At 39.9% G+C, this 14,662-nt stretch overlaps 1 protein-coding gene across 1 annotated transcript in view; it reads left to right on the top strand.

The window, feature by feature from the left end:
- The window catches only part of otog (otogelin), a 249,461-nt gene extending 236,033 nt beyond the window's left edge, over positions 1-13,428 (top strand). The window contains exons 53-57 of the mRNA XM_048545992.2: positions 4,302-4,406; positions 6,121-6,240; positions 8,478-8,523; positions 9,460-9,539; positions 12,410-13,428. Of these exons, the coding sequence (XP_048401949.2) occupies positions 4,302-4,406; positions 6,121-6,240; positions 8,478-8,523; positions 9,460-9,539; positions 12,410-12,610 (552 nt within the window). The 3' untranslated portion in view covers positions 12,611-13,428. The remainder of the gene's footprint in view (positions 1-4,301; positions 4,407-6,120; positions 6,241-8,477; positions 8,524-9,459; positions 9,540-12,409) is intronic.
- The last annotated feature ends 1,234 nt before the right edge of the window (positions 13,429-14,662 follow it).

The raw sequence follows: 14,662 nt of genomic DNA, 5'->3' as shown, positions 1-14,662 counted from the left end.
AGGTCGTTTCTTTCGTAAAGACAGAAGCAAAAAACTCATTTAGGGCTTCCCCTACCTCCTCAGGCTCCACACACAAGTTCCCTATGCTATCCCTGATCGGCCCTACTCTTTCTTTGACCATTCTCTTATTCCTCACGTAAGTGTAAAATGCCTTTGTGTTTTCCCGGATTCCTTCTGCCAAGCCTTTCTCGTGCCCCCTCCTGGCTCTCCTCAGACCATTTTTGAGCTCCTTCCTTGCCTGCATGTAATCCTCTCTAGCTGAACTTGACCCTAGCTTCCTCCACCTTATGTAAGCTACCTTCTTCCTTTTCACTAGAAGCTCCACCGCTCTCGTCATCCAAGGTTCCTTTATCTTACCCCGTCTTGCCTGTCTCAGAGGGACATATTTACTCATCACTCCCAACAACTGTTCCTTAAACCATCTCCACATGTCTATAGTTCCCTTACCATGGAACAACTGCTCCCAGTCCATGCTTCCTAACTCGTGTCTAATCGCATCATAGTTTCCTCTTCCCCAATTAAATATCCTCCCATTCTGCCTAATCCTCTCCTTCTCCATAGCTATGTAGAATGAGAGAGTGTTATGGTCACTATCACCAAAATGCTCTCCCACCACAAGATCTGATACCTGCCCCGGCTCGTTTCCGAGCACCAAGTCTAGAATGGCCTCTCCCCTCGTCGGCCTGTCAACGTACTGCGTTAGGAAACCCTCCTGAACACACCTTACAAAAACAGCTCCATTCAAATCTTCTGCTCGAAGGAGGTTCCAATCAATATTAGGAAAGTTAAAGTCACCCATTACAACAACCCTACTGCGTCCACACTTTTCCAAAATCTGTCGACCTATGCTTTCTACAATCTCCCTGCTGCTATTGGGGGGCCTGTAGTAAACCCCTAACGAGGTGACTACTCCCTTGCTGTTCCTAATTTCCACCCATACTGACTCAGTAGGCAGATCTTCCTCGACAATGGAAGCTTCTGTAGCTGTGATACCCTCTCTGATTAGTAGTGCTACACCCCCTCCTCTTTTTGCCCCCTCCCTATTCTTTTTAAATGTTCTAAACCCTGGAATATCCAGCAACCATTCCAGCCCATGAGAAACCCATGTCTCTGTTATGGCCACAACATCATAGCACCAGGTACTGATCCATGCTCTAAGTTCATCACTTTTATTCCTGATACTCCTTGCATTAAAGCAAACACACTTTAACCGATCCCTTGGTTCCCTCCCAGGAAAATCCTTCCCACTAGCTGGTCTACCTCTTGCTACTGCCTCACCTGCATCAACGCTCACCTCTGGTATACAGCTCAGGTTCCCACCCCCCTGCCATACTAGTTTAAACCCTCTCGAACTACTCGAGCAAACCTTCCACCCAGGACATTGGTCCCCTTCCAGTTCAGATGCAACCCGTCCTTCTTGTACAGGTCCCACCTTCCCCAGAAGGCATCCCAATTATCAACATATCTGAAACCCTCCCTCCTACACCAGCTGCGTAGCCACGTGTTCAGCTGCGCCCGCTCCCTGTTCCTCACCTCGCTATCTCGTGGCACCGGTAGTAAACCAGAGAACACTACTCTGTTCGTCCTGCTCTGCAGCTTCCATCCTAACTCCCTGAAATCACTTTTTATATCCTCAAACCTATTTCTGGCTATATCATTTGTGCCAATATGTAACACGATTTCTGGCTGTTCACCCTCCCCTTTCAGAACTTTATACACCCGATCGGAGACGTCCCGGACCCTGGCACCAGGGAGGCAACATACCTTCCGGGAATCCCGATCTTGCCCACAAAATCTCCTGTCGATTCCCCTAACTATCGAGTCCCCTACCACGAGTACTTTTCTATTCTGCCCCCTTCCCTTCTTTGCCACAGTGTCAGGCTCAGTGCCAGAGAACTGACTACTATGGCTTTCCTCTGGTAGGTCAACCCCCCCAGCAGTATCCAAAACGGTATACTTATTGCTGAGGGGAATGCCCACAGGGGATCTCTGCACTGTCTGTCTGTCGCCTTTCCTCCCCCTAACTGTAACCCATCTATCCTCGTCCTGAGCCTTAGGAGTGACCAACTCCCGATAACTCCTCTCAATTACCCCCTCTGTCTCCCGAATGATCCGTTGTTCATCCAGCTCCAGCTCCAATTCCCTAACACGGTTTTCAAGGAGCTGTAGCTGGGTGCACTTCCCGCAGATGTAGCCAGCGGAGACGTGTGCCACATCTCCCAACTGCCACATTTTGCAGGAGGAGCAAGCAACTGCCCTAGCATCCATACCCCACTTATCTGAACACCCACTCAATACTAAAGCAGAAAGCTCACTTCAAGTAATAATAACAAATTAATAACAAACTTATGTTCAATAGAGAAAGTTTAGAATGAACCTTACCTTATTAACTAGGTTAGAGGAGGGCGGCGGGTGGGAGACACTACAGTTGTAGAGTCTCGGGTTAAGCCGCCTTGCTGATATATATGGTCACTGCTTTCCTTCCCGGCTGCCCCTCTGGTCCTCGTCACTTCCTCTGATGCTCCCGCTCCTTCTCTGAAAGAGGAAAAAAAAAACACCACTGCCCACTACCGGTAAGTAATTTTAAAAATAAACTGCTTTACCTTAGCTGCAGTCTTCCGGGTCCGTCTTGCCTCCGCTGCTGCTCGCACTCAAAAAGGCCGTTGGCGTCGAAGGGTGAGTATTTATACTCACTGCTTTCCTTCCCGGCTGCCCCTCTGGTCCTCGTCACTTCCTCTGATGCTCCCGCTCCTTCTCTGAAAGAGGAAAAAAAAACACCACTGCCCACTACCGGTAAGTAATTTTAAAAATAAACTGCTTTACCTTAGCTGCAGTCTTCCGGGTCCGTCTTGCCTCCGCTGCTGCTCGCACTCAAAAAGGCCGTTGGCGTCGAAGGGTGAGTATTTATACTCACTGCTTTCCTTCCCGGCTGCCCCTCTGGTCCTCGTCACTTCCTCTGATGCTCCCGCTCCTTCTCTGAAAGAGGAAAAAAAAAACACCGCTGCCCACTACCGGTAAGTAATTTTAAAAATAAACTGCTTTACCTTAGCTGCAGTCTTCCGGGTCCGTCTTGCCTCCGCTGCTGCTCGCACTCAAAAAGTTATCAACTGATCTGTGTACATCAGTGACTGAAATTTAAACAATATTCCTTACATTAGTGGATGTAATTCATAAAGAAACCTGATCAATACCATGAAGATGTAATCAATATTGACTACATTTTTCTTGGTACTTGTTACACTATTAACTCACAAAACATAAGCAATGCACAAACATTCTATCTACTAGTTTATACAAAATTATTATTTTTGGAAGGAGTGGCATCTGTCTTTCTTCTAAAGCATCTGCATAAAATTCCCGCACAGGTAGAATACAGGGACAATGGAACTAAGAAAAATTAAGAGTAAGAACTCAGTATTAGAAAAACAGAAAATACAAGAAATACTCAACTTGACTTCAGACTAGAGAGGTAATAGTTACCAATCCAGGTCAATGACTTTTCATTATAGACCTGAAATGTTTTTTTTTCTCGCCGTAGACACTATTGAGTATTTCCATCCTTTTCTGTTTTTATTGCAGATTTCCAGCACCTACAGAATTTTGCTATGCTGTAGAAACTTTCTGTTCATTTTAAAACATGGGAGAAATGTGAAAATGATTTGGTAATTGGCAGCTTTAGTTCTTTTGACTTGCTAAGCATTAGATGCATCTCTTGGTGTAACACCACCCTGATCCCTATTTTATCACACGTTTGTGTGAAGTGGCATAGCAATAGATGTACTATTGTTGGTCTGAATGCTCTGGGATTAATCAGGGATAATGACCAAGTGCACCCACTCAGATTTCTATTTACCAGTTGTGCTGAAATTATACATCTGTGTATGTTTTGTGAGGATAGGATCATCTTATGTTATTTGCCACATGTTCAAATTCAGAATCTGGCTTCCAATTAAAGATATTTTATTTTGGCAAGGTACTAGAGTTTCCAGATATTTGTTGAATCATATTCAGCCAAGAACTAGTAATTAAGAACAGGAAAGAAGAAAAGTGAGCAGAAAGAAGAGGAAGGACAATATTTTGTACTGCAACCTTTTGTAAACCAGTAATGATGTTAGTATCTATATAAACCAATGTGGAAAATACAAACATAAAAGTTTTCAGTCAGATCACATGATTTCTTCATGTTGTGATTTGATAAATATACTTAATCTTATAATTTAAAAAAGTTACTTTATGTCATGTGACTTATCAACATACTAGATGAGATACATGTTAATACTTGCCATCAACTAATTCCACAGAACCAGATTTATATTCCTCCTTCTGACCTGACAACTTGCTGTGGTCAATGCAAGAATGTATCCTGTCTAGTTAACTTTGAGAACAGAACTACTACCCTGCAGAAGGTAAATACTAAAGACAAAACAAGATTGAAGTTAAACAGAAGTCAACATTTCCCATCTTCAATCCTTACTCAAGATTGTCCATGCTAGGGTGGATTAAAACCTGAAACATTGACTTCTGTTGGCTGTTTGGCTAAGTACTTACAGATTTTTCTGTTTTAGTTACCAAATTTTCACTATCTGTTGTGCTAGAAAGTATGTTGCCTTTAGGCATTTACATTACATAGCTGTTTCCCATGTATGGGCCAGGAAGTGTATTTAACACATTTTAATTCAGGTGTTTGATGGGCATGCTCTTTGAAGTGTCTCCCAACAAGACAGAGATTGGAAAATACATCATGTAGGTACTTGAGTGTTAATTTGTACATCACAACACACATTGGGCACATTGCAGTTTATCACCCAAATGCCTTGCTCTGCCTTTCCATGCTATCTTATACTGCAATGTCATACTTTAATAAAGAATGTTAAAATCTAACTAAAAATATTTGCAGCTTTGGAACAACTTGACAGTTGTCCAAAAAATCTCAGGTTCAGTTCCTGGCCATACTGACCTAACTGATCTCAACTGAAACAATCGTAGAAACGTTGTAATAGGCCTCTGCATGCCTATATCCAGCCATCTCTGTCGGAAGTGTATTTGTATAGATGCAAGGTGAGGACAGAGTTGAGCTTATACTTTCAGATATTAAATAGCCTGTTAATATCTCACTGAGGTCCAAAATCAATAATGCTCATATTCACTGAAGTATGAGAGACGCGTCATGGAACAATCTGCACCTTCATCTTTTCCCTCCCCTGCCTGGTATCACTAAAGTTAAATCCAGTGCTTCAATTCGGACAAATTAAGGTCACATAATTCACCAGACCAGGGATTAAATCTGAGGCCTTTGCTTAGAATACACTTAGCTGTTGAGTTATCAGAAAACAATCTGCCTCCGATTTTTAAAAAATCATTTAATACTGGTTTTATTCATCAACTGGCATTGCTTTTGTTTAAACTATATAAATTACTAACTTACTTTCTGACTTTAAAGGACACATTCCTTTGAAATAAGCTTTTTTGCCCAGAGTTTGTTCCATTTTTTATAGCAACCGCTGTTAAACTAAGATAATTCATGGATATTTTGATGAAAATTTGTACAGTCATAGAATCCCTACAGTGTGGAAGTGGGCCATGCAGCCCATCAAGATGATACCAACTCTCAGAAGAGCATCCCATCCAGGCCCAACCCCCAAACCCTATCCTTGTAACGCTGCATGGCCAATCCACCTAATCTGCGCATCTTTGGAAATCCATGCAGACATGGGGCAAACTACGCACAGACAGCCACCCAAGCGTAAAAATAAACCCAGGCCATTGGCCCTGTGAGGCAGCAGTGCTAACCACTGAACCACCATGCTGCCTTAAAATTGGAATAACTACTTTTCTTGTACCACTGAACTAATGGCTTGCTGTTCTTGGGTGCAAAAGCCTTAAGATGATTCCAAAGATGAAAGTTGGTCAATTCTAAAACAAAAATAATAAAGTCCGAATGTGTATTTTATAAGCTAAATTTCTCAAGGCATCCTGATGTTTTCTTGAAATCTTATCTTCCTTTCATATGATGTTACTGATATGATTTTTCAGTGACAGGAAAGTTCACGCTGTTGTTGTATGCAATTTTTATATTAAAAAAATTCTGCCCCATTTCAACTTTTTTTCTTCTTTTAATAGCCGGGGACATCTTGGATGTCCAACTGTGTCAGGCATGATTGCATGGACACAGTTTCGGGACCTGTTATGATCACCTCAAATATTAGCTGTCCTCCTTTCAATGAATCTGTATGCTTAAAGGTCAGTGCACTACATACTGTAACATGGTTTAAATGAGAACTTATTAAAAGTTATTTCATGCTAAGAAGCTTTGTGATGAGAAGTAAATTGCATATACAAGTAACACGATGTGAAGCTGGATGAACACAGCAGGCCAAATGGTATCAGAGGAGCAGGAAAGTTTGACAGTTCAGGGTCGAGACCCTTCTTCAGAAGGAGGGTCTCGACCTGAAACATCAAACTTTCCTGCTCCACTGATGCTGCTTGGCCTGCTGTGTTCATCCAGCTTCACTCCGTGTTATCTCAGATTCTCCAGCATCGGCAGTTCCTACTATCTCTGCATATACAAGTAAAGTCACTTCAGGATACTTCCAAATTGGATTAATTTATCTCTTTAAATAAGTTATGAAATTGCACATGAAAGCAAAGTCAAAAGACTCTGACTTGGTTCTGCTGATACAAAATTTCTTGAGACCACCCGGGGTAAACAGCTCTTTGACGTGATATTTTTATTTTGTTTCTCTTCATTTTCTTTAATTTAATATGGCTTGGCAGAGCTTGATTATTAATTATATGTGTGAGCCTGCTATTTCCTGCTTCAAGGCACAGGCTGCTAATAAAGTATTAATATCAAGACATGTTATTTTAAATAACTGTTTTATTGAAATGGTCCAGTGGCACAGCTTGGTGCAAACCATTAATAGAAAAATTCTTAAAATAAGTTTACTTTCTGTAGTCCCAACATAACCTGACATTGGTGAATCAGACACTGAATCTGACAGTGGTTGGTCTCAAATGGAAATGAAATGCTCACCTGGCATCCCTCAAGGCCATAAATTAACGCACCATATGCAGAAACCAAATAAACAAAGCACAGAAATTAATAGGTTCAAGGTTTGTGGTGTGCTGTTTCTAGAATATGTCCAAAATCACAGAAAAAAGTTCTTAAAATTCTACAGAATAAAAAGAGATCATTCAGACTGTCACAATTGTGATGGCTCTTTGAAAAGACTGTCCAATTTTGCTCAGGCCCTCTAGCTGTTTCCTAAAGATGGGGACCAATGGCCTGGTGGATTTTTTTTCACTTTTCTATTCGCCCAGAGACTCACTTAATGTTCCAGGAGCCTGGATTCAAATCCCACCATGGCAGACTAGAACTTAAATAAAATCTGGAGTTAAGTGTCTAATGATTGCCATGTTGATTGGCAGAAAAAGGAAACACATCTTTCATTAATCTTCTGTAAGGAAGGAAATCCATCCTCTGGCCTATGTGTGACTCCAGACTCAGAGCAATGTGGTGGCTTTTAACAATCACTTAACAATTAGGAGTGGGAAGTGGATGACCCAGCTATTGATACCCACATCCTGTAAATTAATTTTAAAAAGTCTCTTAATGATATTTTAAATTGCATTTTAAAATGCCTTTGGACTCTGATTCCATAACCCTTGAAAGTAATGTTTTCCCAAGTCTTAAGAAATATCATGTAAGCGCTCAAACTTTTCATCTCATCTCAAGTTCTTTTGTCAATCATTTCAAATTTATGTCTTCTGATATCCTGACCCACTTATCAGAGGAAATATATTAATTTGGGAGGAATGATCAAAATGCCTCATTATTTTGAGTATACCAGTAGGTCTGTCCATTGCCTGAACTGCTGTAATGAAAGTCCAACTTTACAAATCTCACCACATAACTGAACTTTGTTATCCTTGGTAGCATCCTGGTAAAAATCCAAAGCACCGAATCTGAGTCCTCGATATCTTTCTAAATGTGTAATCATCAGAACTGTACACAACACATCAGAGGAGACCTAATCAGAGATTTGTAAAAATGTGTAGTGCCTTCCTTGTTTTGTCTTCACTGTTTTTATTTGTAAAGCCAATGATCTCTCATACTTTCTGAACCATCTTCTCACCTAATATATACAAAATCCATGGCAAATGAATTTAAATTTTACGTTATAATCATGTCTTTGGGATATGCTTTTATGTGGCACACAGATGTAAAAGCTTGAGCCTTCAAGTTTGGTAGCAAATCTCAAACACTTAGGTTTGTGTGCATTCTAATAATAGTGACATTATTTTAAATAATTCATGTTAAGTGGCTTTTTTAATGCATATCATCAAGCTTCAAGGATTCACAGATCTTCTGGAATCATTTGATTTCTTTCTCCCAGTGCATAAATATGAATTTGATTTCAATGTCCACAATTCAGCTTTTGTCATCAATAGATTTAACCAACATTTTTCTTCTCCAGACTGGAGGATCGGTTATAGTTTACATGGATGGTTGCTGTAAAAGCTGTGAGTATGTGTTAAAATAGTATTTCAGATTTCATTGGTCAGCACCAAATTAAATAGTCCTTTACTGTAAAGGAACAGCCAACAGTGCCTGCAAACGTTTGGTGTTCTTGAAGTAAATTATCATTCTGGGCACTCCCATGTTAAGGTACGTCTGTTTTAATATGAATGTTTGAACTTGGGAGTGCTGACAGTCCAGTTGCATTGTGAATAAGATTAGTTTTTTTAGGTTATGATGATAAATAACGACAGTAACCCACTATAACATCATTACCCTGACACAAAAGATGGGCCACTGACATCATGCAATGTTTCAACATGATGCATGGGGTGTATAATAGACATTCTGGAAAGGTCACCCACTGGAGAGCTAATACAATTTTATTTCAGACTGTTGGATGTGGAAAGACAAAGACAGAGTGAGCCTGGCATTGAGATGGAGGATCAACCATGATCATATTGAATAGTGGAGTAGACTCCTTGGGCTGAATGTCCTACTCCTGCTCCTATTATGTTATATGTTTCTTTGCAAAGACTAGAGAACTGAAGACAGGACTCCAGGTCAAACCTCAGATAGGGTCGAAGGTCTTGCCTTGAGCCAATTACTGTTTCAACAGCTATAAAATTGGCTTGGCACATCCAGGCCAAATGGAGCTTAGCTCATCTCATCTTTTGAGCCAGCTTGTGTTGTTGAAAATTTGCAGAGTAATTAGCATGACACATTGTGTAATGGAAAGGATAGCCTTGTCAACAGGGTTTAAAATGCTGCACAGAATTGTTTGAAAGAAAGTAATAAGGCACCCTTTCAAATAGTTTCATGCTTTAACAGAAGAAATTGTTAAAAATATTAAATATTTTGTAGTTGAAGTCTATTCACCTGAAGTTGGAAGGTTTTAAAATGGACACATTGAGTTTTTTTGTGTTAATGATTTTGTGCAGGTAAAGAGGATGTGAAATCATGTCAGAAAGTGGTTGTGCGAATGACCATACGGAAGAATGACTGCAGAAGTAATAGGCCTGTAAGTAACAAATGAAATGATAGAAAGTATGCTTCTTTTGCATGATCTGCATTCTCCTCCCCAATAAATACCATTCTAACTTTACACCACACTTTGCGATACACTTTTTAAAAGATGGATATTGTGGGAGTCCAGTAAAGTTTGAGATAATCTGTACAGTTTCAAAACATAAATATGTCCATTGATTTTAATGTGGACTTCACCAGTTTCAAAATCTCCCCTTCCCCTACTGCATCCCTAAACCAGCCCAGTTCATCCCCTCCCCCCACTGCACCACACAACCAGACCAGATCTTCCCCCCCACCCACTGCATCCCAAAACCAGTCCAACCTGTCTCTGCCTCCCTAACCGGTTCTTCCTCTCACCCATCCCTTCCTCCCACCCCAAGCCGCACCCCCAGCTACCTACTAACCTCATCCCACCTCCTTGACCTGTCCGTCTTCCCTGGACTGACCTATCCCCTCCCTACCTCCCCACCTACACCCTCTCCACCTATCTTCTTTACTCTCCATCTTCGGTCCGCCTCCCCCTCTCTCCCTATTTATTCCAGTTCCCTCCCCCCATCCCCCTCTCTGATGAAGGGTCTAGGCCCGAAACGTCAGCTTTTGTGCTCCTGAGATGCTGCTTGGCCTGCTGTGTTCATCCAGCCTCACATTTTATTATCTTGGAATCTCCAGCATCTGCAGTTCCCATTATCTCTGATACAGAAAATTCCTTTTGTGCATTAAGTCTTTGTAATTTTGAATCAAGCAAAACCAGCAGAGGCACAATTGCTTACCATTCAAAAGCAGTGTGATAAATTTATTAATAAATTGAAAGGATGAAGAGGTACAGCGGTAATGTCACTGGACTAATAATCCAGTGGTTCCAGCTACTTCTGGGGGATAGTGGTTCAAATCCCAGCATGGTAAAGGTTGAAATTTGAATTCATTTGATAAAATCTTGAATTTGAAAACTAGTTTAATGGTGACCATTATTGTAATTACTTCTAATTAACTAATTTAGGAAAGGAAATCTGCTGCCTTTTACTGATGTGCCTTACATATGACGCATGACTGACAGCAATGTGTGTGACTCTTCAGTGGATGTGTTACCCAGCATCAACATAGCTGCTGACTGTGATCTGCTCAATCCCTGCAAAGTCCTCCTTACTAACTTCTGGGAGCTTGTTCCAAACTCTAGAAAGCTCTTCCACAGACTGGTCAAACAATAGCCTGACATTGTCTGTGAGGTATAATTGAACGAGTGTGGCTAATTCCTAGATGCTACCATCACCATCCCTGGGTATATCTTGTCACACTGGTAGGTCAGACTCAGCTGAATTGGCAGCATGGTGGTATACACTTCAGGAGGAAGATGTCCTGAAAGTCCTCAATTTTACAACATTGCTTCAGGTCCCCATGAAGTTTCATGGTGTCAGGATAAACATGGGCAAGACCTCCAGCTGGTACACCCTCCATTCCTCCCCCGCTCCCTCGGTTGATGAATCAGCATACTTCATGTTGAATACCAATTTGAGGAATCACTGAGGGTGATAAGGGTACAGAATGTATTCTGGGTGGGCAACTTTAATGTCCATAACCAAGACTGAAATACAAGAGTCATAAAATATGATAGTAATATAAGGTTGGGTGATGTGTTGTTGCCGAAGCACGTAGGAGCTACTGGAGACCAAGGTGATCCAGAATGCACACATCTTGGTAAATGTTTGAAGCTCCCTTAATAGGGACAGGGAAAGCTACTTGTCCAAGGCATGATCACTCCCCTCAGTGTTGATAATTCAAATTCGGTCTGTGTCCATGGTTGGAAAGCATGACTACAAGTGTGGCAGTATTGAGGGGCCCTGGGGCTGGGCATTAAAGAGCCTTGGCCCCTGCAATTTTCCAACAATTAGGATGTTCTTTTAAGCTTTGTAGATAGAAATGGAGATGGCAATCATAATCAGTTTACCTGATCATGACACCGTGGTATAGGGATTTGTTCATGTAGGGGAGGAAATAGGAACATAATTGCTCCAGAGGACAATGTAATTATGGCTACAGACACTGCTTTTTGCAGTTGTAAGCATGAGTCCTGTAGACATATTGCCTGCCCAGTGCTGGGGATAAGGACATTTCGTCAGTAGTGGAGAGGAACTTGGAGTGGAAGGGGAGGGATCCAATTGTCATTGTCTACATTGGTACCAGCACATGGATAGGACGAGAAATGAGCTTTTGCTGAAAGAATCTGATTGGTTAGGAGATAAATTAAAATATAGAATCTCAGTTTGCTACCTTAGCTGAGACCAAGCTAACATTGAGTAAATGAAGTGAATGAGTTAAAAGCATAGCTCCAATATTGTGGATTGAATTTTGTTCATGGGCACTGGCATCAGTATGAGTGTAAAATATTCTGGTAGACCAACAAACCTGGAAAAGTAATGTGACAGGATGTTTTGCCCTGGTGATGGTGCTACTTTAATTGTAACAATTCTAGTGGCTCATTTGCTTAGGGAACTAAAATAAGCAAGCCATACGTCAGCTTTAATTATGGGTCTATGTTAAATGAACTATACTAAGATAGCAAAGAGCAGCTATGACTGACTTTAATGTTTCTGGCTAATTTAGTCTGATTTGGGTGGAGATGGAGTCAGTTAACTCTTGCTACTTATCCAGAGATCAGCATTTAATCATTAAATGGCATGACTGTGCAAACACCATCAAAAATGATACAAGAATAATGTACATTTGCTGGGGTATTAAGATGGCTGGTTCTCTAGAGCCACAGTTCTACACAAATAAGCATTTTCAGTAAACAGAAAATTAGAAAGGATAGGAGCAATTACCAGAAAGTTTTTCTGTATTGATTAAAATTATCGATCTGTTTTCCAGGTGAACATAGTCTCTTGTGATGGAAAATGCCCCTCTGCTAGTATTTACAATTACAGCATTAACACACATGCCAGATTTTGTAAGTGCTGCCGGGAAATTGGCCTACAAAAACGCATGGTACAGCTTTACTGTAGCAGCAACTCTACTTGGGTCAGTTACTCCATTCAAGAACCCACAGACTGTTTGTGCCAGTGGTCCTAGAGACTCAATGAAACTGCATACCTGTAATTTCAACAAATACCTGTGATGACCTGTAGTTTGGTACTTTGTGCAAACTACATGTACCCCAGTTAACCCAGTCTGCACTTGAACATCTTCATCTTTATTTTGTTTTAATTTTACTCCATTTTCTATGGATTCTTTGTTTCAGTCCTTCACTATTCTCTTCTCAGCTGCCTGGAATAGTTCAATAACTGCACACACATAATAAATCTGTATATTTTACTCATATAAACTTGCCAAAGGAATCAAGCTATTTGGAGCCTAAATTGTGCAGGTTACCATTCCTCCAGTTGTTTCTGCCTTTACAAGATTGTGTCTCTGCAAGTAAACTAAAAACAGTTTACCTGCTCTGCAGTGTTTGACATTAGCACTAGATACTCAAATAGAAAATGTTCAATTCACTGGCACAAACTTCACACAAGTACATTTTATTAAAAGAAAATCTTTTACAAATCATAACTACATCATTTCCTAAGCTAAAGATGGAAACATGGGCATCTATATCAGATGAAGTTTGTTTTGTACAGAACTGTTGGCTAGACATATCAATACATTTATTAAAATATAATGAATTTTGTACTTTTATTCCCAATAGTTTTGTATTGTTGAGGGCAATTACAGTGATGTTTACCTTTAAATGTTTTAGTATTCATGATTCTTTCAGAATTATATATAAATTAAGTTCGATCAAGGAGAATTAATGTAATAGAAAATGATCAAACTAGGTTTTCAGTAAAGCTACCTGTTACATAGAAGGTATGTTTAAGGGATGTTTGTTCATTTACAAAACCCAAACAAACAATCAGTTGTATATTTCTTTGCACTTTATTTAAACATTAAAACAAATAAAACCAAATTAAATTTTTGTGTTTGTATGTATCTGAAATTTAACCCAAATCTGTTCTATTTAACATGAGCAATTATGTTCTCTATATATAGCCTGGCTCTTTGGAATTATAAACCAACTATGCTATTTTCTAACAGCTATGAACTCTGCTGATTCTGCTATTTCTACTTATAAAGATCAAAAATGAATGGAGAAGCAATTATAATGAGCATATGTTATTTTTTAAAATGCACTGGGTGCACGTATGTTTCTGCTTTGAAAATTTTGTTCTATTATAAATAATTGAGGTCTAATGCAAAAAAAACCCTCCATCTCCTACAAAAGCATTCATTTTGGATGTCTTATAGCCACTGAGAAAGTCCCCCAGTTTACTTATGTTGATACTTCTCTTGTGTCTGTCCTGTGTCTAATTTTAAATTTCATCTTATTATCATATTCAGCTGTACTAGAATTTAACCATGAATGTAATCAATGCATTGATTTTATTTGTACTGCACCTTGACTGTATCAGATAACCGTACACAGATATAAGGTTTTCTCCTGTATTTTCAACTATTAGAAAAATGTTGAATGGGCTGGAGAAACGTGTAAAGCTATGGCTTCATATGCCATCACAGTATATAATGAAGTGATTGTAAAAAAGTAGCTACTGAAGCAAAGCTGGTAAAGAACATATTTTCCAGGAATATCTCTTCTGGCTGAAATGATATATGCAGGTTGGAATACAACATATTGATTGGACAAAAGTGCTGCAAACCTGTACACTACAACATGTCTTAGAATATAAACAGAAGACTTTAATCTCTGAGCTCTACTGGCGGGAGAGTTACTTGACTGAATTGCACACCTGTGATTTACTTCCATTGTTATGTTGTCTCATAAATATATTCAATTTCACAGTTCCTTAGTTTTTTCACATATACATGTACTGTAAGAAATTTTAATGTATCATTTCTTGCAGGCAAATCCAACCACATGTAATGGCAAGGGTCCATTCTTCTTGTATTGCTCTAGCTAGTGGATGTGAGTCAGTGCTGCATCAGATAACACACAGACTCAGTTACACTCATAATAAAAGGGAAGAAAATGCATTATTAAGGTTTTGCTATTCAACTTTTGTGATTAACGTCAGTTGATTTTAAATCTCTAATGCGTTGGAGCTTACAGATCGACAAAGTCTGTGT

Source organism: Stegostoma tigrinum, chromosome 17 (assembly GCF_030684315.1).
Source record: "Stegostoma tigrinum isolate sSteTig4 chromosome 17, sSteTig4.hap1, whole genome shotgun sequence".
NCBI classification, from domain to species: domain Eukaryota; kingdom Metazoa; phylum Chordata; class Chondrichthyes; order Orectolobiformes; family Stegostomatidae; genus Stegostoma; species Stegostoma tigrinum.
The sequence above is the reverse complement of the archived record's forward strand: the minus strand, read 5'-3'. Positions and strand labels throughout refer to the sequence as shown.